This window comes from Pygocentrus nattereri, chromosome 2 (assembly GCF_015220715.1).
Source record: "Pygocentrus nattereri isolate fPygNat1 chromosome 2, fPygNat1.pri, whole genome shotgun sequence".
Lineage (NCBI taxonomy): Eukaryota > Metazoa > Chordata > Actinopteri > Characiformes > Serrasalmidae > Pygocentrus > Pygocentrus nattereri.
Genome location: NC_051212.1, coordinates 55,942,432 through 55,968,992, shown reverse-complemented (window position 1 = coordinate 55,968,992; position 26,561 = coordinate 55,942,432). Strand labels below are relative to the sequence as shown.

Genomic DNA, 26,561 nt, shown 5'->3' with positions numbered 1-26,561 from the left:
ATTAAGACGTGTGGAAAACGTATCTGAGTGCGTCGTGTATCAGCAGGACGGGGTAGAAGAACAAACTCTGATTTTATTGCTCAGTCGGGGCTGCAGTGCGGAGAAAGCTGCGCACAGAAGAACATGTTCTCACAAGAAAAATATCCAGAGGCAATCTAGACGCAGCGCAGATGGAAATACTCAATAAAACAGCTCTTAACCCACAAGTCTGGAGACAGCACCGGCGTTCTGCTCTACTTAAAGGCAGTCCAGACGTCTTTACAGTGGTGGTGATGGGAACCAGACGTCGCCATGACTACAACACAGATATAGACACTTTATTTACCATCCAGAACCTCCAGAGAACCTACACGATTCTTCTGAGCTTATATGGAATGTTGATGATGGAAAACAGTGGAAAATCTGGAATAATGAGTTTTCTTTGGGGACTATTTTGCCGCACAGCGCCCTGCATGTCTCCCTCCACCATGAATGGAGTTGAAGTTCTCTAAACTCTCATAAAACAGCGTCTCAGTCATCAGGCAGTGAATTCAGAACCAGTTCATGTAGGAACTTTCTGTAGGAGCTTTTAGAGGGACGTCTGGTTCCCATCACCACCACTGTGAGGAGCTTTTAGAGGGGGACGTCTGGTTCCCATCACCACCACTGTGAACGGTTCTGACTCGGTCAGTTTATCTAGAACGGGGCATTTCACACCAGACCAGTCTGAATGACTCTGTTTACAACTTAACCAGTTAATTACGCAGGAATTTTGAAAAATCAGTGGAACTTCCATTAAAGGGCCCATATCATGGAAAACCTTTTAAAAGAAAAGAGTTTAATGCAATAAGTAAACACTGTTAAAGGGTACAGTTCTCCTCTCCAGTCTTCTTTCCCTTCTGATGTCATCTGATTTACATCCCATCCATTTATTCACTCTTAAAGAGATGGTTCTTCAGTCTGATGGAGAACGTGTTGTGTGTTGTTCTATACAGCACCTTTTTCTAAATGGTACTGAAGCAGAACCATTTTTGGTGCTATATAGAACCATGTACAACCCATTCCCCACCAAGCTGAAGAACCATTTCACCATGCAGAGAACCACTTAAGCATGCAAATGGCTCTTTGAGTGTTCATACCCAGTCTTAACCAGTCTTTACTAAAGAACCTCGGACTATGACTGTAGGTTGATCCTTATTGTTGTGGAGCGTTTTAGCCTGGACTGCTTTTTGAATGAGGCACGGCCAATCACAATAGAGGTCATTTACATAGTCTTAAAGGCACAGTAAGGAAAACAGCCTGTTTAATTCGAAGGGATTAATGAGGGATTTGTCATGTAAACATGATTTTCTGTGCACAAAAAAATTTATTATAAGTGCATACAAAAAAAAAATACAAGAAAAATAAGCCTCATAATAGCATACGGGCCCTTTAATTACATATTTACACAAATCATTACACACTTAAACCCACATACATTAATGACTGCACTAATTGTTACACCATATTTACATTTATAATCCGTATGGACAGCTCCCAGTCTGCGCTTCTCATATTGAATGAATATGAATCCATATTTCATATGGCTGAGGAATTCACAACAGTCCAGGACTGTTTTTTATTAAAAATAACTCTTTACATGAATGAGAACGTTTACCTTTAGGGTCACATGACGGATTTATAACAAGAGTGTACGTGCAGAGAAGTGAGTGCAGCAGGAGGAGCTCCTGAGAACATCAGAGCTGCTTCTGCTTCTGCTGCAGAGCGGAGAAACGTCCGTTACTGACTCCAGCAGTCGGGCGTCGTCACGGTGACGGCCTCGCCGCGAACGCCTTCACCCTCATCTGCTGTTCGATCATCATATCGAACTCCTCCCGTTCTCTACAGAGCAGAGAAACACAGACATGCACAGATCTGCCAGAACTCGGAGAAGGGCTGTGTTAAAGGGCCAGTAGACCAGGGGGCGCAACCCAAACGCTAAGAAGTAAGTAAATTAGTAAGTGATACTTTATTAGTCCCACAACGGGGAAATTCCACCTCCGCATTTAACCCATCCGTGCAGTGAAACTCCACATACACACTAGTGAACACACACACACACTAGGGGGCAGTGAGCACACTTGCCCGGAGCGGTGGGCAGCCCTATCCACAGCGCCTGGGGAGCAGTTGGGGGTTAGGTGTCTTGCTCAAGGACACCTCAGTCATGGACTGTCGGCCCTGGGGATCGAACCGGCGACCTTCCGGTCACAGGGCCAGTTCCCTGACCTCCAGCCCACGACTGCCCCAAGAAGAGCCTTTTGGTCCTTTCAACAAAACCAAAGCACTTTGGGAGACAACGTTCAACGTCCGTTTGACCTTCTTGGCTGTAAATATGACTCCGTGTGAGTTGATGTCCTGTATACACTAAAAATCTAATGAATAAAGGTGCAGACTCACTTTGCTCTGATACAGATGTTTACACAAATATTATTCCATTTAACCGATTATCGTTCAATCGGATAGAAGTCGTATTCCGAATGGCCTCAATTGGACTAGATTATTCCGACCTGGATTAGCTGATCTGAGTCAGTAATGGGGTTTTTCAGTCTGATCTCTCAGATCAGATTAAGGTCTATAAATCTGATCAGTAAATCTGATGAAGAGGCTAATCTGAGTCAGTAATGGGGTTTTTCAGTCTGATCTCTCAGATCAGATTAAGGTCTATAAATCTGATTAGTAAATCTGATGAAGAGGCTGATCTGAGTCAGTAATGGGGTTTTTCAGTCTGATCTCTCAGATCAGATTAAGGTCTATAATCTGATTAGTAAATCTGATGAAGAGGCTGATCTGAGTCGGTAATGGGGTTTTTCAGTCTGATCTCTCAGATCAGATTAAGGTCTATAATCTGATCAGTAAATCTGATGAAGAGGCTGATCTGAGTCAGTAATGGGGTTTTTCAGTCTGATCTCTCAGATCAGATTAAGGTCTATAAATCTGATTAGTAAATCTGATGAAGAGGCTGATCTGAGTCAGTAATGGGGTTTTTCAGTCTGATCTCTCAGATCAGATTAAGGTCTATAATCTGATTAGTAAATCTGATGAAGAGGCTGATCTGAGTCAGTAATGGGGTTTTTCAGTCTGATCTCTCAGATCAGATTAAGGTCTATAATCTGATCAGTAAATCTGATGAAGAGGCTGATCTGAGTCAGTAATGGGGTTTTTCAGTCTGATCTCTCAGATCAGATTAAGGTCTAAAAATCTGATCAGTAAATCTGATGAAGAGGCTGATCTGAGTCAGTAATGGAGTTTTTCAGTCTGATCTCTCAGATCAGATTAAGGTCTATAATCTGATTAGTAAATCTGATGAAGAGGCTGATCTGAGTCAGTAATGGGGTTTTTCAGTCTGATCTCTCAGATCAGATTAAGGTCTATAATCTGATTAGTAAATCTGATGAAGAGGCTGATCTGAGTCAGTAATGGGGTTTTTCAGTCTGATCTCTCAGATCAGATTAAGGTCTATAATCTGATTAGTAAATCTGATGAAGAGGCTGATCTGAGTCGGTAATGGGGTTTTTCAGTCTGATCTCTCAGATCAGATTAAGGTCTATAATCTGATCAGTAAATCTGATGAAGAGGCTGATCTGAGTCGGTAATGGGGTTTTTCAGTCTGATCTCTCAGATCAGATTAAGGTCTATAATCTGATTAGTAAATCTGATGAAGAGGCTGATCTGAGTCAGTAATGGGGTTTTTCAGTCTGATCTCTCAGATCAGATTAAGGTCTATAATCTGATCAGTAAATCTGATGAAGAGGCTGATCTGAGTCAGTAATGGGGTTTTTCAGTCTGATCTCTCAGATCAGATTAAGGTCTATAATCTGATCAGTAAATCTGATGAAGAGGCTGATCTGAGTCAGTAATGGGGTTTTTCAGTCTGATCTCTCAGATCAGATTAAGGTCTATAAATCTGATCAGTAAATCTGATGAAGAGGCTGATCTGAGTCAGTAATGGGGTTTTTCAGTCTGATCTCTTAGATCAGATTAAGGTCTATAAATCTGATCAGTAAATCTGATGAAGAGGCTGATCTGAGTCAGTAATGGGGTTTTTCAGTCTGATCTCTCAGATCAGATTAAGGTCTATAATCTGATCAGTAAATCTGATGAAGAGGCTGATCTGAGTCAGTAATGGGGTTTTTCAGTCTGATCTCTCAGATCAGATTAAGGTCTATAATCTGATCAGTAAATCTGATGAAGAGGCTGATCTGAGTCGGTAATGGGGTTTTTCAGTCTGATCTCTCAGATCAGATTAAGGTCTATAATCTGATCAGTAAATCTGATGAAGAGGCTGATCTGAGTCAGTAATGGGGTTTTTCAGTCTGATCTCTCAGATCAGATTAAGGTCTATAAATCTGATCAGTAAATCTGATGAAGAGGCTGATCTGAGTCAGTAATGGGGTTTTTCAGTCTGATCTCTCAGATCAGATTAAGGTCTATAATCTGATCAGTAAATCTGATGAAGAGGCTGATCTGAGTCAGTAATGGGGTTTTTCAGTCTGATCTCTCAGATCAGATTAAGGTCTATAATCTGATCAGTAAATCTGATGAAGAGGCTGATCTGAGTCAGTAATGGGGTTTTTCAGTCTGATCTCTCAGATCAGATTAAGGTCTATAATCTGATCAGTAAATCTGATGAAGAGGCTGATCTGAGTCAGTAATGGGGTTTTTCAGTCTGATCTCTCAGATCAGATTAAGGTCTATAATCTGATCAGTAAATCTGATGAAGAGGCTGATCTGAGTCAGTAATGGGGTTTTTCAGTCTGATCTCTCAGATCAGATTAAGGTCTATAATCTGATCAGTAAATCTGATGAAGAGGCTGATCTGAGTCAGTAATGGGGTTTTTCAGTCTGATCTCTCAGATCAGATTAAGGTCTATAAATCTGATCAGTAAATCAGATGAAGAGGCTGATCTGAGTCAGTAATGGGGTTTTTCAGTCTGATCTCTCAGATCAGATTAAGGTCTATAATCTGATCAGTAAATCTGATGAAGAGGCTGATCTGAGTCAGTAATGGGGTTTTTCAGTCTGATCTCTCAGATCAGATTAAGGTCTATAAATCTGATCAGTAAATCAGATGAAGAGGCTGATCTGAGTCAGTAATGGGGTTTTTCAGTCTGATCTCTCAGATCAGATTAAGGTCTATAATCTGATTAGTAAATCTGATGAAGAGGCTGATCTGAGTCAGTAATGGGGTTTTTCAGTCTGATCTCTCAGATCAGATTAAGGTCTATAATCTGATTAGTAAATCTGATGAAGAGGCTGGTCTGAGTCAGTAATGGGGTTTTTCAGTCTGATCTCTCAGATCAGATTAAGGTCTATAATCTGATCAGTAAATCTGATGAAGAGGCTGATCTGAGTCAGTAATGGGGTTTTTCAGTCTGATCTCTCAGATCAGATTAAGGTCTATAATCTGATCAGTAAATCTGATGAAGAGGCTGATCTGAGTCAGTAATGGGGTTTTTCAGTCTGATCTCTCAGATCAGATTAAGGTCTATAATCTGATTAGTAAATCTGATGAAGAGGCTGATCTGAGTCGGTAATGGGGTTTTTCAGTCTGATCTCTCAGATCAGATTAAGGTCTATAATCTGATTAGTAAATCTGATGAAGAGGCTGATCTGAGTCGGTATTGGGGTTTAAACTCTCACTCTGATTTCTTTCGTTTCTCTCAGTCTGTGTGAAACAGAGCGTCGTCCCGGAAACAGCGAGCAGCGTTGAGCACAGAACCCGCGAGACCAGCACAGCACTTTTGGAGCGGCGCTGAGCCCGAATACCAAAAAATGGGCTTAAATATTCTTCATCTTCTACATGATGATGTTCATATTTTCAGAGAAAGTGACTCGATCATGAACTCCAGATCATCAGCCGACCAACCTGTTACTGTGTTGCGGCCCTCGCCGATATTTCTCCTCAGCTTTGTCTAGAGAGAGTCGGTCCACTCCAGCTATGGCATAAATAATCGCCTGGAGAGAGAGAGACAGACAGAGAGAGACAGAGAGAGAGAGAGAGACAGACAGACAGACAGACAGAGAGAGACAGACAGACAGAGAGACAGAGAGAGAGAGAGACAGACAGAGAGAGACAGAGAGAGAGAGAGACAGACAGACAGAGAGACAGAGAGAGAGAGAGACAGACAGACAGAGAGACAGAGAGAGAGAGACAGACAGAGAGAGACAGAGAGAGAGAGAGACAGACAGACAGAGAGACAGAGAGAGACAGACAGAGAGAAAGTATATATTAAATATATAGAAAAATTGTTCACATTTCAGGCTGGGCATTATAAAAACAGATATATTGATCACTGATTATTATCTATTATTAAATGATGTGTGATCAGTCTCGTGTCGTTGGGCTCTAGCGGCTCACCTCAGGCAGAAGCACGTCCAGTATGAATCGGATACGGTCCGTGTTCTCCACTCTGGTGCTAGTCTTGACTGCAGCCTCACACAGTTTGTCCAGGTAGGAGTAAACCTTATCCACCTGCCGGTCATCCTCCAGGTACAGCCCCCCCACCGAGCGGCTGTAGCTCTGCAGCGCCTGTAGCCACTTGGATGGCTCCTGACCGCTGATCACCGCCTGGGGGGGGTACTTTATTATTTACATCAACACTAATAATTTCATAATAAGAACATAAACAGATAACAGCAGTAATATATTATAATCTGTGCACATGGCAACCCAGGACAGAACAAGATGTGCTAAATTTGCATACTGACAAACAAACGCTGCCACTGTTCCATTTAACTACATATTACACTGTGCTTTTGTTTTATACAACTGACTCCGCCCACAAAATAAACAATACAGAACAAGGCGAGTGCCACACTGCAATAGCAGAGAGTTTAAATACGATATTTTACCATTTTAAAAAACTAAGGATTTTTGATTTAACACTATAAAGATTGGCCAGTAGGGGGAGCACAACGCTCCACCTCAAACTTCACCCACGACGTCAGCCACTGGCTCATGAGCTGCTGGCTGCTGGCATTTTATTGGAAACACCTGCATAAATTAGGGCGTGCTTCATGTAAATATGTAAACGAGGCACTAGTAGGCTGGCGCTTGATTTCACGCACTGAAGCAGATTACGTTCAAATCTCTAGGCCGTAGCTATGTGTAGGTTCTCTGGTGGTTCTGGATGGTAAATAAAGAAAATCTTTTGAAAAATGGGTGGAATTCCTCTGGTCTCTAACAGAGGTCTGAAACCACTGATCTTGGTTTCTGGGACTGTGTGACCGACACTTGTCTATAAACAGGGACTAAAGTATTGTATGTTGTAGTCGCGGGCGATAAACCAGTTAATCCAGTTTAGCATGTCATTATTGTTACATTGTATTATTTTATGCAAATAAATGCAGATAATATGACGTACAAGCAGGTCAGAACTCGTGGAGTCCCTCATGTCTCGTGTACTGAGCTACAGCCTGAGGTCAGTTAGTCCAGTTTATAGTCAGAGGAGCAACATCAGACTGTAATGAGTTAAAAGTGAGCAGACGGAAAAGCCAGTCTCTTGGGGTTCACCACTAGCCTAACACGGAGAGTAGCCAGCTCTCAGTGTGCTCTACGGCGCTCCTCGCTCGGCCGGCTGCTTCAGTCGACGCCGTGGTCTCGACCTTCTCCACGGCTTCTCAGCTAAACCTGATAGAGTGAACGGCTGTAGCACTGACTAAATTCTGACGATCGGAGATTGAAGCTCGAGTGTGAGAGACACTCATATGACACAAACGACTTAGACACGGAAACGTGGACGTTTAGAGGAGCCGCTGAGAACTTTACACACACTCACCTTCATCTCGATGGGGTTATAAAGACATACTGACATCTGTAAACATCAAGATCATGTCTGTTTATTGATCATTTCCATTTTTACTGTTTCACCCAATAAAATACTTTCAATTCACTTCAGCTGTTGAATATGATTCTAATGAAAAGTGAAGTGGCGTCCAGAATAAAATGCCATTGTTTATATACTAAAGCCTACGTACGCATCCAAAATGGTTTTATTTGAAAGAAAGAAAGAAAAAAAGTACATAAATACAATATACAGTGACATATACCGAAACCGTCAGTAATCATTATTACATGGTGATAAAGTTTTGCCTACTACTAGTATGCAGTAGTAGAAGCAGCCTGAATTCTGTCTCACATGAAACTGGCTGTGGAAATGAGATTTTTCACTGAGCTGCTCCTTAAATGAGCACAAAATGAGGCTTTTCAGCTGGAAAGTAAAAGCTAAAGCACGGCTGCATTTCTAGAATGTTCGTTTATTCCACAAGCTCTGGAACAAACTCTCTAAACAGGAACGCTCTCCTCCCCCACTGCTTCCCTGATTTCCATTTTGCCATCCTGAATGATGGCACGGGCCCAAACACAACCGTACAAACTGGCAAAGTCAGTTATGAAAGACAAGCAGGCACACTACTCTACACATCACACTGCAGCTTCCTCTACAGGACAAAAGCCTAAAAAACACATGAAACATTCCTTTTCAATATATTTCTGAACTGGGGGGTCGGCCATATGGTAACAATGCAATATCACAGTATAGAGACACTTTCACGACACACGACGTGTGATAAGTTGGAACAGACAAAACAACTGAGAAAACTGCTTTTTAAAATATTAATAGTTTTAATGAACATTTAACAGTTTAATAAAACACAACATTGCCAAAAATATTCAGTCACCCATCCAAATCAGGTGTTCACCGAAGCCCCTCGGCCTGCAGACTGCTTCTACAGACATTAGTGAAAGAATGGGTCGCTCTCAGGAGCTCAGTGAATTCCAGCGTGGTGCCGTGATCGGACGCCACCTGTGCAGCAAGTCCAGTCGTGAAATTTCCTCACTACTAAATATTCCACAGTCCACTGTCAGTGGGATTATAACAAAGTGGAAGCGATTGGGAACGACAGCAGCTCAGCCACGAAGTGGTCGGCCACGTAAAATGACAGAGCGGTCAGCGGATGCTGAGGGGCATAGAGCGCAGAGGTCACCAACTTTCTGCAGAGTCAATCACTACAGACCTCCAAACTTCATGTGGCCTTCAGATCAGCTCAAGAACAGCGTAGAGAGCTTCATGGAATGGGTTTCCATGGCCGAGCAGCTGCATCCAAGCCTTACATCACCAAGCGCAGTGCAAAGCGTAGAATGCAGTGGTGTAAAGCGCCGCCACTGGACTCTAGAGCAGTGGAGACGAGTTCTCTGGAGTGACCAATCACGCTTCTCCATCTGGAAATCTGATGGACGAGTCTGGGTTTGGCGGTTGCCAGGAGACGGTACTTGTCTAACGGCATTGTGCTGAGTGTAAAGTTTGGTGGAGGGGGGATCATGGTGTGGGGTTGTTTTTCAGGAGTTGGGCTCGGCCCCTTAGTTCCAGTGAAAGGAGCTCTTAAAGCTTCAGCACCAAGAGAGTTTGGACAATTTCATGCTCCCAACTTTGTGGGAACAGTTTGGGGACGGCCCCTTCCTGTTCCAACATGACTGACCACCAGTGCACAAAGCAGGTCCATAAAGACGTGGATGAGCCAGTTTGGTGTGGAAGAACTTGACTGGCCTGCACAGAGTCCTGACCTCAACCCCATAGAACACCTTTGGAATGAATTAGAGTGGAGACTGTGAGCCAGGCCTTCTCGTCCAACATCAGTGTCTGACCTCACAAATGCGCTTCTGGAAGAACGGACAAAAATTCCCATAAACACTCCTAACTCTTTTGGAAAGACTTCCCAGAAAATCTGAAGGTGTTGTAGCTGCAAAGGGTGAGCCGGCATCATATTAAACCCTATGGATCAAGAACGGGATGTCACTCAAGTTTATATGCGTGTGAAGCCAGACGACCGAATACTTTTGGGAATATAGTGTATGTAATGAAAAGCTTGACTACTGAACTAAAATCTAGGCTTTTTTCAGATTTCTTGAAATCAGATCATTAAAATCAGAACTAAGAAAGCTCAGGACGCCGATCACCACCTGAATTACAACTACTGCATTACTGCTGAGCATATAAACACTGAACAATGTGAAGCTTGTTCAAAAGTGACTTAATTATCAATAACTTTTTAAAGTCAGCAGCTGACGCCGAGACTCCGGCAGTGTGCGTCAGAACCCAGAACAGCTGACTGTACCTTTAATCGGTTCTCCGCTCCACGTTTCTTCACTATGAACTCCACCAGCTTCTCGTTGGCACGGTTGCGGGCGGCCAGCGCTCGGTCGGGCAGAAGCTTTTTTGAGTGTCCTTCGTCGGGCTGTCTGTTCTGCTCCTCGTCGGGTTCTTCTGCCTGCTCCTCCTCGTCGTCCTGCTCCTCGCTCAGCAGCTGCTGGCTGGGAAAGGCCAACTCAGACGACCCTTCGGAGTACCGCATCCTCACAGGGCAACCTGCCAATCACAACGCAGCACCACAGTCATCATGTCCACCTTTTATCCCCTTAAAATCTGAGGGTCTGTCTGTGGTTCCTCACTGACAGAACTACAGAGCTTACAAATCAGAGCAGATACTGAAGAATTCATGGCAAATATTGAATCATTTAAAGTACTAACTAAATATTTCATAACAGTTACTAAATACATCATAGCACTTACCAAATAAGCAATAGTTATGCTAGACACTATAATCTATAATAGATATTGATCAATTCATAGAATTTGCTGAAAAATGTAAAGTAATTACTGAATAATTTATAGTATTTCCTTCATTACTTTTAGTAGTGAATGATGCATAGTAGATACTGAATTAATCATAGATACTGAATAAATTATAGTGAGCACTTAGTTCAGGGCTGAAGGTTGAGGATTTTTGCTGGGTGAAGCTCAGTGATGGACACAGTAATGAACAAACCCCACCGCACCACTTTTGTGAGAGGTTCGTTGGCCTTGTCGTTTCAGCGTGGACAATGTCTGGCAGTTCCGCTTGCCACCCAAACGTTACCAGAAAACGCTGCCCACTTTATGAGGGGTCTAAACTCCACTGCAGCTGTGGTCTGAGTTCTCATCAGTGCTAAGAAGGACCCTGAGGAAACGGAGCCCTACAGTTCACTTACAGCGAGTGCGTTTACATGCACTTAATAATCCCAGAACAGCAGGAAATCAGATAATCCGATCAACGAGTTTACATGCACTTGAGTAATCAGATAAGGGGGAAACTCCAGGTCTACAGGAATCAGACAGTAATCAGATTTCTGCTTTACAACCAGCCGAGACGTAAACGTAACATAAAACAGACTTCATACCGCGGCTTTTAAAAAAAAAAAAGACTGAGAAATCCAAAAGAAATCAGAGTAAGAGCTCACAGCCCTGAGGAATCTGATTACTGAGCTAAACTCCAGCCTCTTTATCAGATTTCTAGACCTGACTCCACTCTCAGAAATCAGAGTAAGAGCTCACAGCCCTGAGGAATCTGATTACTGAGCTAAACTCCAGCCTCTTTATCAGATTTCTAGACCTGACTCCACTCTCAGAAATCAGAGTAAGAGCTCACAGCACTGAGGAATCTGATTACTGAGCTAAACTCCAGCCTCTTTATCAGATTTCTAGACCTGACTCCACTCTCAGAAATCAGAGTAAGAGCTCACAGCACTGAGGAATCTGATTACTGAGCTAAACTCCAGCCTCTTTATCAGATTTCTAGACCTGACTCCACTCTCAGAAATCAGAGTAAGAGCTCACAGCACTGAGAAATCTGATTACTGAGCTAAACTCCAGCCTCTTTATCAGATTTCTAGACCTGACTCCACTCTCAGAAATCAGAGTAAGAGCTCACAGCACTGAGGAATCTGATTACTGAGCTAAACTCCAGCCTCTTTATCAGATTTCTAGACCTGACTCCACTCTCAGAAATCAGAGTAAGAGCTCACAGCACTGAGGAATCTGATTACTGAGCTAAACTCCAGCCTCTTTATCAGATCTCTAGACCTGACTCCACTCTCAGAAATCAGAGTAAGAGCTCACAGCACTGAGGAATCTGATTACTGAGCTAAACTCCAGCCTCTTTATCAGATTTCTAGACCTGACTCCACTCTCAGAAATCAGAGTAAGAGCTCACAGCCCTGAGGAATCTGATTACTGAGCTAAACTCCAGCCTCTTTATCAGATTCCTAGACCTGACTCCACTCTCAGAAATCAGAGTAAGAGCTCACAGCCCTGAGGAATCTGATTACTGAGCTAAACTCCAGCCTCTTTATCAGATTTCTAGACCTGACTCCACTCTCAGAAATCAGAGTAAGAGCTCACAGCACTGAGGAATCTGATTACTGAGCTAAACTCCAGCCTCTTTATCAGATTTCTAGACCTGACTCCACTCTCAGAAATCAGAGTAAGAGCTCACAGCACTGAGGAAGCTGATTACTGAGCTAAACTCCAGCCTCTTTATCAGCTTTCTAGACCTGACTCCACTCTCAGAAATCAGAGTAAGAGCTCACAGCCCTGAGGAATCTGATTACTGAGCTAAACTCCAGCCTCTTTATCAGATTTCTAGACCTGACTCCACTCTCAGAAATCAGAGTAAGAGCTCACAGCACTGAGGAATCTGATTACTGAGCTAAACTCCAGCCTCTTTATCAGATTTCTAGACCTGACTCCACTCTCAGAAATCAGAGTAAGAGCTCACAGCACTGAGGAATCTGATTACTGAGCTAAACTCCAGCCTCTTTATCAGATTTCTAGACCTGACTCCACTCTCAGAAATCAGAGTAAGAGCTCACAGCACTGAGGAATCTGATTACTGAGCTAAACTCCAGCCTCTTTATCAGATTTCTAGACCTGACTCCACTCTCAGAAATCAGAGTAAGAGCTCACAGCACTGAGGAATCTGATTACTGAGCTAAACTCCAGCCTCTTTATCAGATTTCTAGACCTGACTCCACTCTCAGAAATCAGAGTAAGAGCTCACAGCACTGTGGAATCTGATTACTGAGCTAAACTCCAGCCTCTTTATCAGATTTCTAGACCTGACTCCATTCTCAGAAATCAGAGTAAGAGCTCACAGCACTGAGGAATCTGATTACTGAGCTAAACTCCAGCCTCTTTATCAGATTTCTAGACCTGACTCCACTCTCAGAAATCAGAGTAAGAGCTCACAGCCCTGAGGAATCTGATTACTGAGCTAAACTCCAGCCTCTTTATCAGATTTCTAGACCTGACTCCACTCTCAGAAATCAGAGTAAGAGCTCACAGCCCTGAGGAATCTGATTACTGAGCTAAACTCCAGCCTCTTTATCAGATTTCTAGACCTGACTCCACTCTCAGAAATCAGAGTAAGAGCTCACAGCACTGAGGAATCTGATTACTGAGCTAAACTCCAGCCTCTTTATCAGATTTCTAGACCTGACTCCACTCTCAGAAATCAGAGTAAGAGCTCACAGCACTGAGGAATCTGATTACTGAGCTAAACTCCAGCCTCTTTATCAGATTTCTAGACCTGACTCCACTCTCAGAAATCAGAGTAAGAGCTCACAGCACTGTGGAATCTGATTACTGAGCTAAACTCCAGCCTCTTTATCAGATTTCTAGACCTGACTCCATTCTCAGAAATCAGAGTAAGAGCTCACAGCACTGAGGAATCTGATTACTGAGCTAAACTCCAGCCTCTTTATCAGATTTCTAGACCTGACTCCACTCTCAGAAATCAGAGTAAGAGCTCACAGCCCTGAGGAATCTGATTACTGAGCTAAACTCCAGCCTCTTTATCAGATTTCTAGACCTGACTCCACTCTCAGAAATCAGAGTAAGAGCTCACAGCCCTGAGGAATCTGATTACTGAGCTAAACTCCAGCCTCTTTATCAGATTTCTAGACCTGACTCCACTCTCAGAAATCAGAGTAAGAGCTCACAGCACTGAGGAATCTGATTACTGAGCTAAACTCCAGCCTCTTTATCAGATTTCTAGACCTGACTCCACTCTCAGAAATCAGAGTAAGAGCTCACAGCACTGAGGAATCTGATTACTGAGCTAAACTCCAGCCTCTTTATCAGATCTCTAGACCTGACTCCACTCTCAGAAATCAGAGTAAGAGCTCACAGCACTGAGGAAGCTGATTACTGAGCTAAACTCCAGCCTCTTTATCAGATTTCTAGACCTGACTCCACTCTCAGAAATCAGAGTAAGAGCTCACAGCCCTGAGGAATCTGATTACTGAGCTAAACTCCAGCCTCTTTATCAGATTTCTAGACCTGACTCCACTCTCAGAAATCAGAGTAAGAGCTCACAGCCCTGAGGAATCTGATTACTGAGCTAAACTCCAGCCTCTTTATCAGATTTCTAGACCTGACTCCACTCTCAGAAATCAGAGTAAGAGCTCACAGCACTGAGGAATCTGATTACTGAGCTAAACTCCAGCCTCTTTATCAGATTTCTAGACCTGACTCCACTCTCAGAAATCAGAGTAAGAGCTCACAGCCCTGAGGAATCTGATTACTGAGCTAAACTCCAGCCTCTTTATCAGATTTCTAGACCTGACTCCACTCTCAGAAATCAGAGTAAGAGCTCACAGCACTGAGGAATCTGATTACTGAGCTAAACTCCAGTGTGAAAGTGTGAAAGGCTACACTGATTAAATAGGAGTGCACTGGGGCGGCACAGTCTGGCGTAAAATGGGCTTAAGAATAAAGAACTTACTGATATCATCAGCGAAGTATTCAAAGAAGGAACCAGCAAAAGAGCCACATCCTGTGGGCAGAGATGAAAGTTTGGTCAGTTTGGGTGATGTCCAGCACATGTGGCCCACTGCCTGGTGTGGATCGAGTAAGAAGGACATGTAATGTTCACGAGTACCGATGCGGATTCTGTAGTCCGAAATGAGCTCCAGACACCAGGTAAAGGAAGCTCCGTATCTCTCTTTGGCAATATCCTAAAAAACAAACGCACATTACTCACAGAATAAAACATCTATAAATACAATAACGTGTCACTCTGTTTTAACACGTTAAACTTAGCAAATAAATAAAACGGTGTACCAAACTGTGAAAACGTTGTTTTGGTTCCAACAGTGACTAAATACACACACAAACACTGACTGGCTGATTCATTAACTACACCTCAGCATCCTGCGACCACTGATGAAGGACTAGAGGTGGACATCTACATCTACAAGGTGGACCGCCAAGGTAGGAGTATCTAATAGAGTGGACAGTGACTGGACACAGTGTTTAAAAACTCCAGCAGGACTGCTGTGTCTGATCCACTCGCACCAGCACAACACACACTAACACACCACCACCACGTCAGTGTTACTGCAGTGCTGAGAATGATCCACCACCCAAATAGTAGCTGCTCTGTGAGGGTCCATGGGGGTCCTGACCACTGAAGAACAGGGTAACAGAGTATCAGAGAAACAGATGGACTACAGTCTGTAACTGTAGAACTACAGAGTGAGACTCTGTGGTCAGTGGAGCTGATGAGGTGGACAGTGAGTGTAGAAACGAGGAGTTATAATTAAAGAAACTGGAATAACTCTTCTGAACGTCTTACCACAAGCTGATCATATTCCTTGCAGTCAAACGGCTTCAGCGTCCTCAAAGACACGTTGAAGCTTCAGGAAAGAACAAAAAAGAGGCTTCACTTTACGGCTTAAATCACGCAGGAACACAAACCAGCACTAAACCCCATTCCAGCACTAACCCCATTCCAGCACTAATCCCATTCCAGCACTAACCTCATTCCAGCACTAATCCCATTCCAGCACTAACCCCATTCCAGCACTAACCCCATTCCAGCACTAAGCCCCATTCCAGCACTAAGCCCCATTCCAGCACTAACCCCATTCCAGCACTAACCCCATTCCAGCACTAAGCCCCATTCCAGCACTAAGCTCCATTCCAGCACTAATCCCCATTCCAGCACTAACCCCATTCCAGCACTAAGCCCCATTCCAGCACTAATCCCATTCCAGCACTAACCCCATTCCAGCACTAACCCCATTCCAGCACTAACCCCATTCCAGCACTAAGCCCCATTCCAGCACTAAGCCCCATTCCAGCACTAACCCCATTCCAGCACTAAGCCCCATTCCAGCACTAAGCCCCATTCCAGCACTAACCCCATTCTAGCACTAAGCCCCATTCCAGCACTAAGCCCCATTCCAGCACTAAGCCCCATTCCAGCACTAAGCCCCATTCCAGCACTAATCCCCATTCCAGCACTAATCCCCATTCCAGCACTAACCCCATTCCAGCACTAAGCCCCATTCCAGCACTAAGCCCCATTCCAGCACTAATCCCCATTCCAGCACTAATCCCCATTCCAGCACTAACCCCATTCCAGCACTAAGCCCCATTCTAGCACTAAGCCCCATTCCAGCACTAAGCCCCATTCCAGCACTAAGCCCCATTCTAGCACTAATCCCCATTCCAGCACTAACCCCATTCCAGCACTAAGCCCCATTCTAGCACTAAGCCCCATTCCAGCACTAAGCCCATTCTAGCACTAAGCCCCATTCTAGCACTAAGCCCCATTCCAGCACTAACCCCATTCTAGCACTAAGCCCCATTCCAGCACTAAGCCCCATTCCAGCACTAAGCCCCATTCCAGCACTAAGCCCCATTCTAGCACTAAGCCCCATTCCAGCACTAAGCCCCATTCCAGCACTAAGCCCCATTCCAGCACTAATCCCCATTCCAGCACTAACCCCATTCCAGCACTAAGCCCCATTCTAGCACTAAGCCCCATTCCAGCACTAACCCCATTCCAGCACTAAGCCCCATTCTAGCACTAAGCCCCATTCCAGCACTAAGCCCCAACTCCAGCACTAAGCCCCATTCTAGTACAAACCCCCACTCCTCATTAATTCCCCAGTATGGGTGGTGTGACTCAAATCAGCAAACAGAACTGGACTTTGGCCCTCAGTTCCCCACCCCCGCTTTACAGCCTCTCCCACTCTAGCACGATGGAGACTCACCCTTTTTTTAACCTCTTCTTATCAAACAGAAAGTTGTCGATGAACACAATGCTGGCTTTCTTATTCTTGTGGTTCACGCTTTTAACCTGCACAGCATACAGTCACCATCAACCATCAGCCACTCAAACAGAAAAGAATCCATCAACGTACTCGACCCGCAGGCCTCTTAACCTTCCTGTAGTGTATTATAGACCAGGGGTTCTCACCCACCAGAGGGTTCTCACCCACCAGAGGGTTCTCACCCACCAGAGGGTTCTCAACCACCAGAGGGTTCTCAACCACCAGAGGGTTCTCACCCACCAGAGGGTTCTCACCCCCCAGAGGGTTCTCAACCACCAGAGGGTTCTCAACCACCAGAGGGTTCTCAGCACAAACCAACAGGAGAAGGAGCAGACTTAGTTGCCTACATAATCTAATATATATTCTTTTATATATCATATAAGATCCTTATTTTTATATATGTACAGTAGTTTCGTCTGAATCTGGGCCTCTAAGCTTCATAGGTGGAAATGGTTGAGAACCCCGGTTACAGACTGTCAGAAAGCTTGTGTGGATCATAGATTACATATTTTCATAATCAACCAATCTTTGCAGCCTATAATTACTGAAAGCCACATTACTTGAGCTTAGCTAACGTGAGAGCAAAGTTACTCACTATAGCAGGCCAAAAAGGATATTTCCTGAGTTTATACCACACACACTGTCCCTCTCGGATTGACGAAGGCTCTGAAACAGGAAAACACCACACTTTCATTTCAGCTCACCAAAAGAAAAACAATCCAACACATTTAATGCGAATAATCTCACGGTTATTGGTCTGCTCTAAGAAACTAGGCAGCTCCTCTTCGTCCTCCTCCTCCTCATCCTCCTGAAGGGACAGAGAGTGGTTGATCATTTCTGGCTCCTCCATCAGGCTCAGCTCGATGGACAGGTCAGACGACAGGTTCTGCTCTGCAGGCCAAAACACACCACAAACACAACACTGCAGCAACTGCCAGCTATGAGCCCATCATTTCACCAGGCTGGGGTGACCCCAGAAAAGAAAAAAGGGTGTGTGGGTGATAAACGATAATAACAGCCAACGACAATTATTATTAAAGGTAATGTTGCTCATCGATCCGGTGCGAGCAGAGAGAGCAGAGAGAGCAGAGAGCCTGGAATTGGAACAGTTCCTATTTCAGTACACTGGGTATTTTACTTTATGTACTTTATTATGTTTTTTAAAATTCTTTACTTTGTACTGTCCCTCTAAAGCATTTTGTCTTCAGGTTTCCTTTTGACGTTCCTTTCGCTTTTATTTACGCACAGCATGCTGAAAAATCTTCTATATGATTATGAAATTTCTGTAACATGGCCTCTGCTGAGAAACTCAGAGCTGCTTCTCATTTTCATTTTCCTTCTGATTATTCGCCAAGCGTTAGATTTCCACACTTCACTGTAGACCTTTTTAATGTTCTGCCTTTTTTCCCTTTCAGTAGCCATGTTTACAAGCAGCCTAATAATCCATAAATAATCCTAATAATCTGACTAATATCAATCTGAATAGAGCACATCCATGTAAACGCCTCAATCGGAACAGACCAGTCCGATTGAGGCCATTCAGAATACAGTTTCTATCTGACTGATCAAGGTGGGTAATCATGGAAATAACCCGTTAAACAGAAGAATAATATCCGTGTAAACGCCTGTATCCGATTACATTCCCTATCGGAAAGTTTAAGTCTGTTCTGCATGCGCGTCGCGTCATAGTGACATAGGTAAAGTATGTAAGACCCACACTAATCATAAGCTAACATAGCAGCTATTCCTACTACTAATACTACTGCTATTAATATTAGTAGTATAATAACTCTGTAGGTTGTCTGACCAGAGGAGGACGGGTTCTCTTGTGAGCCTTGGTTCCTCCCAAGGTTTCTTCCTCAGTTCTGAGGGAGGTTCTCCTGGCCACTGTTGCCCCCGGCTTGCTCACCTGGGGTTTTTACATTCATGTTAAAACTCGGTCTTTTCTGGAATTCTGTGAAGCTGCTTTGTGACAACATCCGTTGTAAAAAGCGCGACAAATAAATTTGACTTGGTTTGATAAGTGAGAGTTTATACCGTTCAACACGGCGGAGCAGAAACTGGTCTGCAGAGGAGACGAAGTTCATGCTCTGATCTTTAAAAGACGGCGGTGGGACGGACGTCCAGCTTATGCGTCTCAGAGCACGACGTCTTCCTCTCGGCCTTCTTTAATAAGGACGTGTGAAGGACGTTTTCCTGAGTCTGACGTCATTTTAAAGCAGTTAAAAACACAATCACTGCTCACTGCTGCTCATCTCACTCTGACTGGACTCACGAGATGCTGGTTGTCATGGTAACGTCCACACTAAGCAGTTCTCATTGCATGCGCGTCACTTTGGCTCTGATTACTTGTAGTGAGCATGTAAATGGAAATTTCCATCAGATTGTTGAATAGAATGAGGTACAAAAACCTCAGTCTGAATCAGTAATCGGAATGCATTTAATTGGGATTGGGAAAAATCTTAGCCAGTGAATGTAAGACAGAAAGAAAAAGGCATCTCTGATATTTACTGTGATATCGGTCAGCCTAGTGCTGCTGCTGAGTTCACCTGTCTCCTTAAGCTCAGGTTCCTGGAGCTCACAGTCGTGGAGCTCGAAGCGTGGTCTGACCCGGTGGGTGGGCTGATCCTGTGGCTCCGCCTTTGCCCCGCCCTTCTTCCGCTGACGTTTGACTGACGGTTCATCACACGTGTCCTGCTCTTTCTTCTTCCTCTTCTCCTTCTGCTGAGTTGCGCGCCTGTCTGGAGCTCGAGGCTTCCGGGATCTCATTGTCTTTCGTGCAGGAACATCTGACGGACTTCTCTGGTTGGGAAAAGTATCACAGAAGAACATTACAGCAGAGACAGTTCACTGCTGATGGAACAAAACCTCATATCTCCATTCTTGCCTTTTTCAGTTGCCTGTTGCTCTTCACATTGTTTATAAATTTCACGATGAACGGACTAAAAGAAACGGCCCAAAATTACTTGGAAGAAAAGTCTGGTTTCATGAGACCACCGATGGTTCCAAACCGCACTCGGTCATGTTCTCCATAACGTTCATACTCCATAAGCTCCATTCAGAAGCTGGGCGTCGTGTGAGGCTGTAGCTCTTCTCTCCAGTCTAATAGACGGTGACGTCATTTTAAACCCTTATAATAAAAGAAGCTGAACTCAGTTTGTTTTTCTACTGAAAGTCGACCCGTTTTTCCCCAAATCTGGGCTCTAAACTATAAACAGACGGCGTCTCTTCAGTGATCTGCTCTGGAAACATCACTTTTAGAGAACAACACAAAGAGCGGTGGAGATTTCTGGCTCTCAGCAGTGAATCGTGAGCGTGTAGTGATGTGTGTGATCAAACCTAAACACACCCTGGAGAATAAGAGGCAAGTTTTTCCCCTCTCCTGTGAAGTTACTACTTTGGAGAAACGAGGTTTTGATCCAACAGCAGCGACATACAAATGATACAGCACCACAAACAGGACCTACTAGAGCGCAACAGCTTAATCGTAGGGAAAGTCAACACATCAGCCACCCCCTTCGAACATTAAGGCTCTCCGAGTTTCCTCACAAACTGAACCTACTCTGCAGGCATGACGCACAATCATTTCTTCACCGCGTCCAGAAATATGACTGGGTCAGCTCGTTACGGGATTCAGAAGCACAGTCCTGCGGCCAGCTGGGCATCGGTTACAGTAACGTTAGTGGGGACTGTTCAAATATCACAGTGTCTCTGTAATCCGTCCATCACCAGATGAGTTCTCAAACATTATCTGTAAATCATGATCTCTAAAATGACCATGTCCATTTTGCACTTTGTACCCACTATACACAGAGCAGCTGGGAAGAGCAAAGTGGTCTATTTTTCTGTGGGGGTCTCAAACACGCAGGGCTGACCCACTGCCACATGTCCAGGGTTCTTTCCGTTGTCCTGCCACACCCACACAGTTACGAGCAGCAGCCCCAGTTTTTGGAGCATTTATCTACGATTATAAAACGGAGAGTCCTGAAATCTGATCGGCTGAGTCGCAGTCGAAGCCGCTGTGAACCGCGCGATAAACACACACTGACCGCATCACAACTGACCTCTGTATCACTGCACCACGGTGCTGCCGGTGCTCACTGTGCTGTTAACGGATTAATCTTTGTCTCTAATGCCGCTCTCAAGGAGCACCGAGTGTACTGATGAAGTAAGAACCCGGTTCTGTTTAAACTGAGGAGCTGACAGCTTATGTTCTTAACTAGAACTGGGCTGGTCAGCTGGTCAACAGGCTAAAAGAGCCAACAGCCTAAACAGCTCCATCGTTAACATCACAGGCTTGAATCAAAGCACTGCCGGTCTGGTTTACTGTAAACCTGCGGTATAAAAGTCTTACACACTTCAAACGTCCGTGTTTCAGTCAGACGTCGTGTCAAACCCTGAATCCCAAACGGCTCCGTGGTCCCTAAACAGTGTTCTAGATAGGAAAGCACAGAAATTCTCAATCAAGTCACGTTTGTCACATCACATTTACACAGGTGGAACGTGAGTGAAAATCTCAGCTGTGTAGCCCCCACAAAAAATATAAACATCCAAGAGCTGCAGGATCCAGTATTTAAACTCCTACGTAGGGCACTATGTAGGGAGCAGGCAGCCGTTTGAGACTCAGCCTCAGTGTGAGCAGAGGTGCTAAATAAGACTTGTGGTGGTGATTTGGCACCAAAACGTTCTTGTAAAGCGACAGTTTTGCCAGCGTATAGTGCTGCGTCATCATACGCTCATTACTATACGACCCAACGTTCTCCTCATTCAGGGGTCTATGGTCGCTGAGCAACGATATCATAGTCATAGTCAAGGAACAAAATTTCTTGGTGCAATACTTGTTCACGTTATTATTAATAATTTAAAATAGTTTCTGAAAACCATGTATTTGATCATATAATAACATGAGGCCATGCGTTACAGTGATTTTATCACAGGGAAGGTTTGGAGGGGAGCTGGAGCCGATTCTAGTGGTTACTGGGCAGAAGGAAGGAAACACCCTGGACAGGCCGCCAGTCCATCACAGGGCAGACACACAGACTCACGCGCACTCACACCCAGGGGCAACTTAGCCTGACTGCATGTCTTTGGACTGCGGCAGGAAACCAGAGAACCCCGAGGAACCCACAGGGAAGGGTCTAGTGACTTGGCAGACCTTTTATCCTTGGCATATCTTTACTATCACAATAAAAACGTGAAACATCTGAAACCAAGCTGACTGGCTTTAATACGTACCCTCACCGGACTCAGCTCTAGCTCCTTCCGATGGCCGTTTGCAGTGTTGCTTCGTGGGCTGGTGGTCTTTGCAGTGTCAGGAGGCTTTCGGGAAAGGCACGTGTTGCTCAGTGGAGTAGAGCTGAGTCTGGGACCGGGCCGGCGCCTGCTGGGTTTGGGTGTCTTCGGGCCGGGGCTGAGATCAGTGGGTAAAGGAGGAACGTTCTGCTGAGGACTAGAACATAGTGTAGCATGTGAGTGAACGGCAGTGGAGGTTTGCGTCGGGCTCCGGAGCTCAGCAGTTCGTTTAGTGCACCGACCCCGTCGAACTCTGGCTTTTCTCTTGGGGGTTTCCTCAGTCTCTGCTGAACGGGCAGTGGGGCCACTGTCCAGTCTTTCTAATGATGCCCCATTAGCACTTACATTTGAGCCGTCTCCCTTCTCAGGAGGTGGCTCTCCTTTCTTTCTTCTCCCCCTTTGAGGTTTCGTCATCTTAAGACACGCCGTGGTTTGTTTAGGCACTGCTGGTCCAACGCCATTCGAGCTTGGAGATAAACGTCCGTTCACAGCAGTCGGAGAGGCGGAGTGTGAAGGCACAGCTGGTTCAGCTCCAGTTTGCTTTACCTTTCCTCTCGTTTTTTTCTTTGGAACGGGTCCATCTGCGCCAGCTTCTTTGGAGTTGTCCGTAATGGAACCTGTCCGTTTGGAAGCAGACCTTTCCAATTCTACTTTAGTGACGGCCTGGCACGTTCTCTCAGGATTCTTTCGATGTCGTAAGGAGCGGGTGTCTTCTGACGAGCTCATGTTCTTGCATGTTCTTGAAGTGCCTCAGCTTCTTAGCAGGAACATCACTCCACAGAAGCTTGTCTACAAAAGAAATGCTGAGGTTAATCAAACTGAACACAGCATGCAGACATGACTGAAGGCTTTTTGGCATCATGAAAGGTTCTCCAGACTGACGGAAAAACAAATGTGCTACAGACAGTTCTATATAGAATCCTTTTACAAAGAGTTCTGTATAGCACCCAAAAGAGTTCTTCTACCGTAACAAACTTTACATAACAATGGAAGAACCCTTTTGGGTGATACATAGAACCCTTTAAAAAAAAAAAAAAGGTTCTATACAGAACCATCTACAGTACATTCTCCATCAATCTGAAAACCCCTCTTTGAGTGTTCAAAAGCCCTAAACAAGGTCACATCGGCTTTAAATATTAAACATTAAATATTACACTGTAACCTGGCGTCTCCCGCTCTGGCGTCTCCCGCTCTGGCGTCTCCCGCTCTGGCGTCCCCCGCTCTGGCGTCCCCCGCTCTGGCGTCCCGCGCCCTGACCTCCCGCGCCCTGGCGTCCCCCGCTCTGGCGTCCCCCGCTCTGGCGCCCCGACCTCCCGCGCCCTGGCGTCCTGACCTCCCGCGCCCTGACCTCCCGCGCCCTGGTGTCCCCCGCTCTGGCGTCCCCCGCTCTGGCGTCCCCCGCTCTGGCGCCACGCGCCCTGACCTCCCGCGCCCTGGCGTCCCCCGCTCTGGCGTCCCGTGCCCTGACCTCCCGCGCCCTGGCGTCCCCCGCTCTGGCGTCCCCCGCTCTGGCGTCCCGTGCCCTGACCTCCCGCGCCCTGGCGTCTCCCGCTCTGGCGTCCCACGCCCTGGCGTCCCCCGCTCTGGCGTCCCCCGCTCTGGCGTCCCATGCCCTGACCTCCCGCACCCTGGCGTCTCCCGCTCTGGCGTCCCCCGCTCTGGCGTCCCCCGCTCTGGCGTCCCGTGCCCTGACCTCCCGCGCCCTGGCGTCCCCCGCTCTGGCGTCCCTCGCTCTGGCGTCCCTCGCTCTGGCGTCCCCCGCTCTGGCGTCCCCCGCTCTGGCGTCCCGTGCCCTGACCTCCCGCGCCCTGGCGTCCCCCGCTCTGGCGTCCCGTGCCCTGACCTCCCGCGCCCTGACCTCCCGCGCCCTGGCGTCCCTCGCTCTGGCGTCCCGCGCCCTGGCGTCCCGCGCTCTGGCGTCCTTCGCTCTGGCGTCCCTCGCTCTGGCGTCCCGCGCCCTGGTGTCCCCCGCTCTGGCGTCCCTCGCTCTGGCGTCCCGCGCCCTGGCGTCCCCCGCTCTGACGTCCCTCGCTCTGGCGTCCCTCGCTCTGGCGTCCCACCAATGAAAGGTGAGTGAAAGCAGTTCTCTTTTCTCTTCTGTGCTGCTGATTTATCTGTTCTCTGCCAGTTTACAGGGCAGCACAACAGCCTGGTTTTCTTACTGTAGGCCAGTCTGAAGGGTGGGGTCCAGGGTGGGGTCCAAGATGACACCCATCCCCACCCCCCTGCTCTCAACTCTTACTGTTGTCATGTCATGACAACACAGAACTCAGACAGTTTTCCAAACCAACCCACACATTCCAGCACTAATAGAACATGTACATATAGAGGAGCAACGGGTGCAACGTACGCCAGATGCCTTCAGGCAGCTAAACTGGCTCCAGGAGAACGTTCTTCTGATCATGTCACTGTTTAAGCCTATTCCTGCCACATGGAGGAGAAAACAACCAGCGATGGTTTCTGGATGAAGTGCATCAAAATCTGTAAACTGACTTGGTGTCCCAGCAGAATGACTGATTCTCTCTAAATATCGCCTTAATAGCTCAAAATAACTACTTGTTCACTTACATTTGACATCACATCTGGAAATAAATATTTCTCAACATAATGACTTAGACGGAGTTTTCAAGGCACACTCAGTCAAAACTTCAAATTACTATTATATTTTTATTAATCATTAAATGATGAAGTTGAACCTTTGAACTTCAACTTCAGTTTATACTTCAATTTTTTTCAAATAAATAATCATTATTGTAATAATTCCACATCTTTACGGTTCTCCTGAGGTCAGAACACCTGACGTGGTAATCTGAACCGTTCTGACCACGACTCAAACATCACACTCTCACTACATCTGTGACCCTGGCATTCAGCAGCTTCTTCATGATGCAACACACCAGCTCTTCTTTCATAAAAGCACATCAAATTAAAAGTCCTCTGTTAATTAAAAACAATGAGATAGGATCTCAAAACAATGACTTAATATCTCAAAAATGAGAAAGGATCTGAAAACAATGACTTAATATCTCAAACATGAGAAAGGATCTGAAAACAATGACTTAATATCTCAAAATAATGAGAAAGGATCTGAAAACAATGACTTAATATCTCAAAATAATGAGAAACGATCTGAAAACAATGACTTAATATCTCAAACATGAGAAAGTATCTGAAAACAATGACTTAATATCTCAAAATAATGAGAAACGATCTGAAAACAATGACTTAATATCTCAAACATGAGAAAGGATCTGAAAACAATGACTTAATATCTCAAAGAAATTAGAAAGGATCTATTGGAAACTAATGACTTACTGTCACTAAATAAGGACATAATTCCATAAATAATGACATAATAACAGACAGTTGCCGTATTTTTCATTTTAATGAGCTTCTACACTTCCAGCACCAACCCAGTACCCAGGTTCTGTCCACACCAGTCTGAACGCAGTCAGGTGTGGTACTGAGCTGGTTTTACTGGCTTGGTTCGGGTTAGAAGTTCTAGTTATTGTGGGCAAAGACCCGAAACACGGCTACATCAGCCGGTCATGACACGCTGCACAGAGCGCTGCAGGAGGAGGATCATAAACACCATAAAGAAGAGATTCACGGTTTACTGACAGCTGCTCCCTCAGCGCCAAGCCAGCACCTCAGAAGTTCAGAACCGGCGCGGACCGAGCGGAGAACCGCAGACGACGCGAATCCCATCCACAAACCCGCATTCCACAGCTTAAATCGGGCGTATCGATCACTTTTTGATCACTAGTGTCCGCCTATCAGCCCCGTAAACAGTCCGCTAGCGTTAGCTTAGCTTAGCCTAAGCTACTCAGCTGGTTTAACTTGAGCCAGTTAGCGCCGCTGCAGCTACAAACGGGCAGGTTTTATGCTCCACGCCCTGCTCGGCGGAGAAATCCGAGCAGTAACTGCGCATAAACGTGATGTTTATGAAGTTGTGGTACCTACTCATTCCTCTCGGGCTTCGGCACAGCAGCAGCAGCAGCTTCGCCTCCGCTCTTCCGCTAGCCAAAGTTCTTCTTCAAAACGAGCCGAGCTCTGATTCAAAAGAACCGACGTCTGATTCAACACGATTTGGGCACTTAATCAAAGATGGAATCAAGGAGTGAATCAGGGCAGTTCACATGTCGTTGAGTACTGGAAGACAAACGACTCGTTTTCTGAATCAAAACGAATCTCTGTTTGCTTAAAAAACCTATTCCACTGCTGATTCAAAGTGAGCCGAGTTCTGATTCAAATGAACCGAGCTATGGTTTTAAAAGAACCGGATTACGATTCATTGCGATTTGGCCGAATACTG

At 45.4% G+C, this 26,561-nt stretch overlaps 1 protein-coding gene across 2 annotated transcripts; it reads right to left on the bottom strand.

The window, feature by feature from the left end:
- Positions 1 to 1,392: 1,392 nt before the first annotated feature.
- On the bottom strand, positions 1,393 to 26,271 carry si:dkey-127k13.1 (PWWP domain-containing DNA repair factor 3A). Of its 2 annotated transcripts, none has more exons than XM_017725488.1 (13): positions 26,210 to 26,271; positions 22,190 to 23,035; positions 19,504 to 19,756; positions 17,702 to 17,845; positions 17,550 to 17,620; positions 16,895 to 16,980; positions 15,469 to 15,529; positions 14,773 to 14,848; positions 14,617 to 14,667; positions 10,132 to 10,382; positions 6,377 to 6,586; positions 5,885 to 5,973; positions 1,393 to 1,860 (listed from the first exon to the last, which is right to left on the bottom strand). In XM_017725488.1, the coding sequence occupies exons 2-13, from the start codon at positions 22,970 to 22,972 to the stop codon at positions 1,785 to 1,787; spliced, it is 2,151 nt and encodes a 716-aa protein (XP_017580977.1). In that variant the 5' UTR covers positions 22,973 to 23,035; positions 26,210 to 26,271; the 3' UTR covers positions 1,393 to 1,784. The 2 variants fall into 2 exon arrangements, with proteins under 2 accessions (XP_017580977.1, XP_017580978.1); XM_017725489.1 differs by having other exon boundaries at positions 26,206 to 26,266.
- Between the last annotated feature and the right edge of the window lie 290 nt (positions 26,272 to 26,561).

Bases quoted from the DNA above. Each gene is read 5' to 3' on its own strand.
- si:dkey-127k13.1 (XM_017725488.1), bottom strand. From the start codon at position 22,972: ATGAGCTCGTCAGAAGACACCCGCTCCTTACGACATCGAAAGAATCCT. The intron at 15,530-16,894 runs GTGAGTCTCCAT...TCTTTCCTGAAG, and splicing joins AAGAAGAGGTTAAAAAAAGG to CTTCAACGTGTCTTTGAGGA. The intron at 1,861-5,884 runs GTTGGTCGGCTG...TCTGCTCTGTAG, and splicing joins GGGCCGCAACACAGTAACAG to AGAACGGGAGGAGTTCGATA.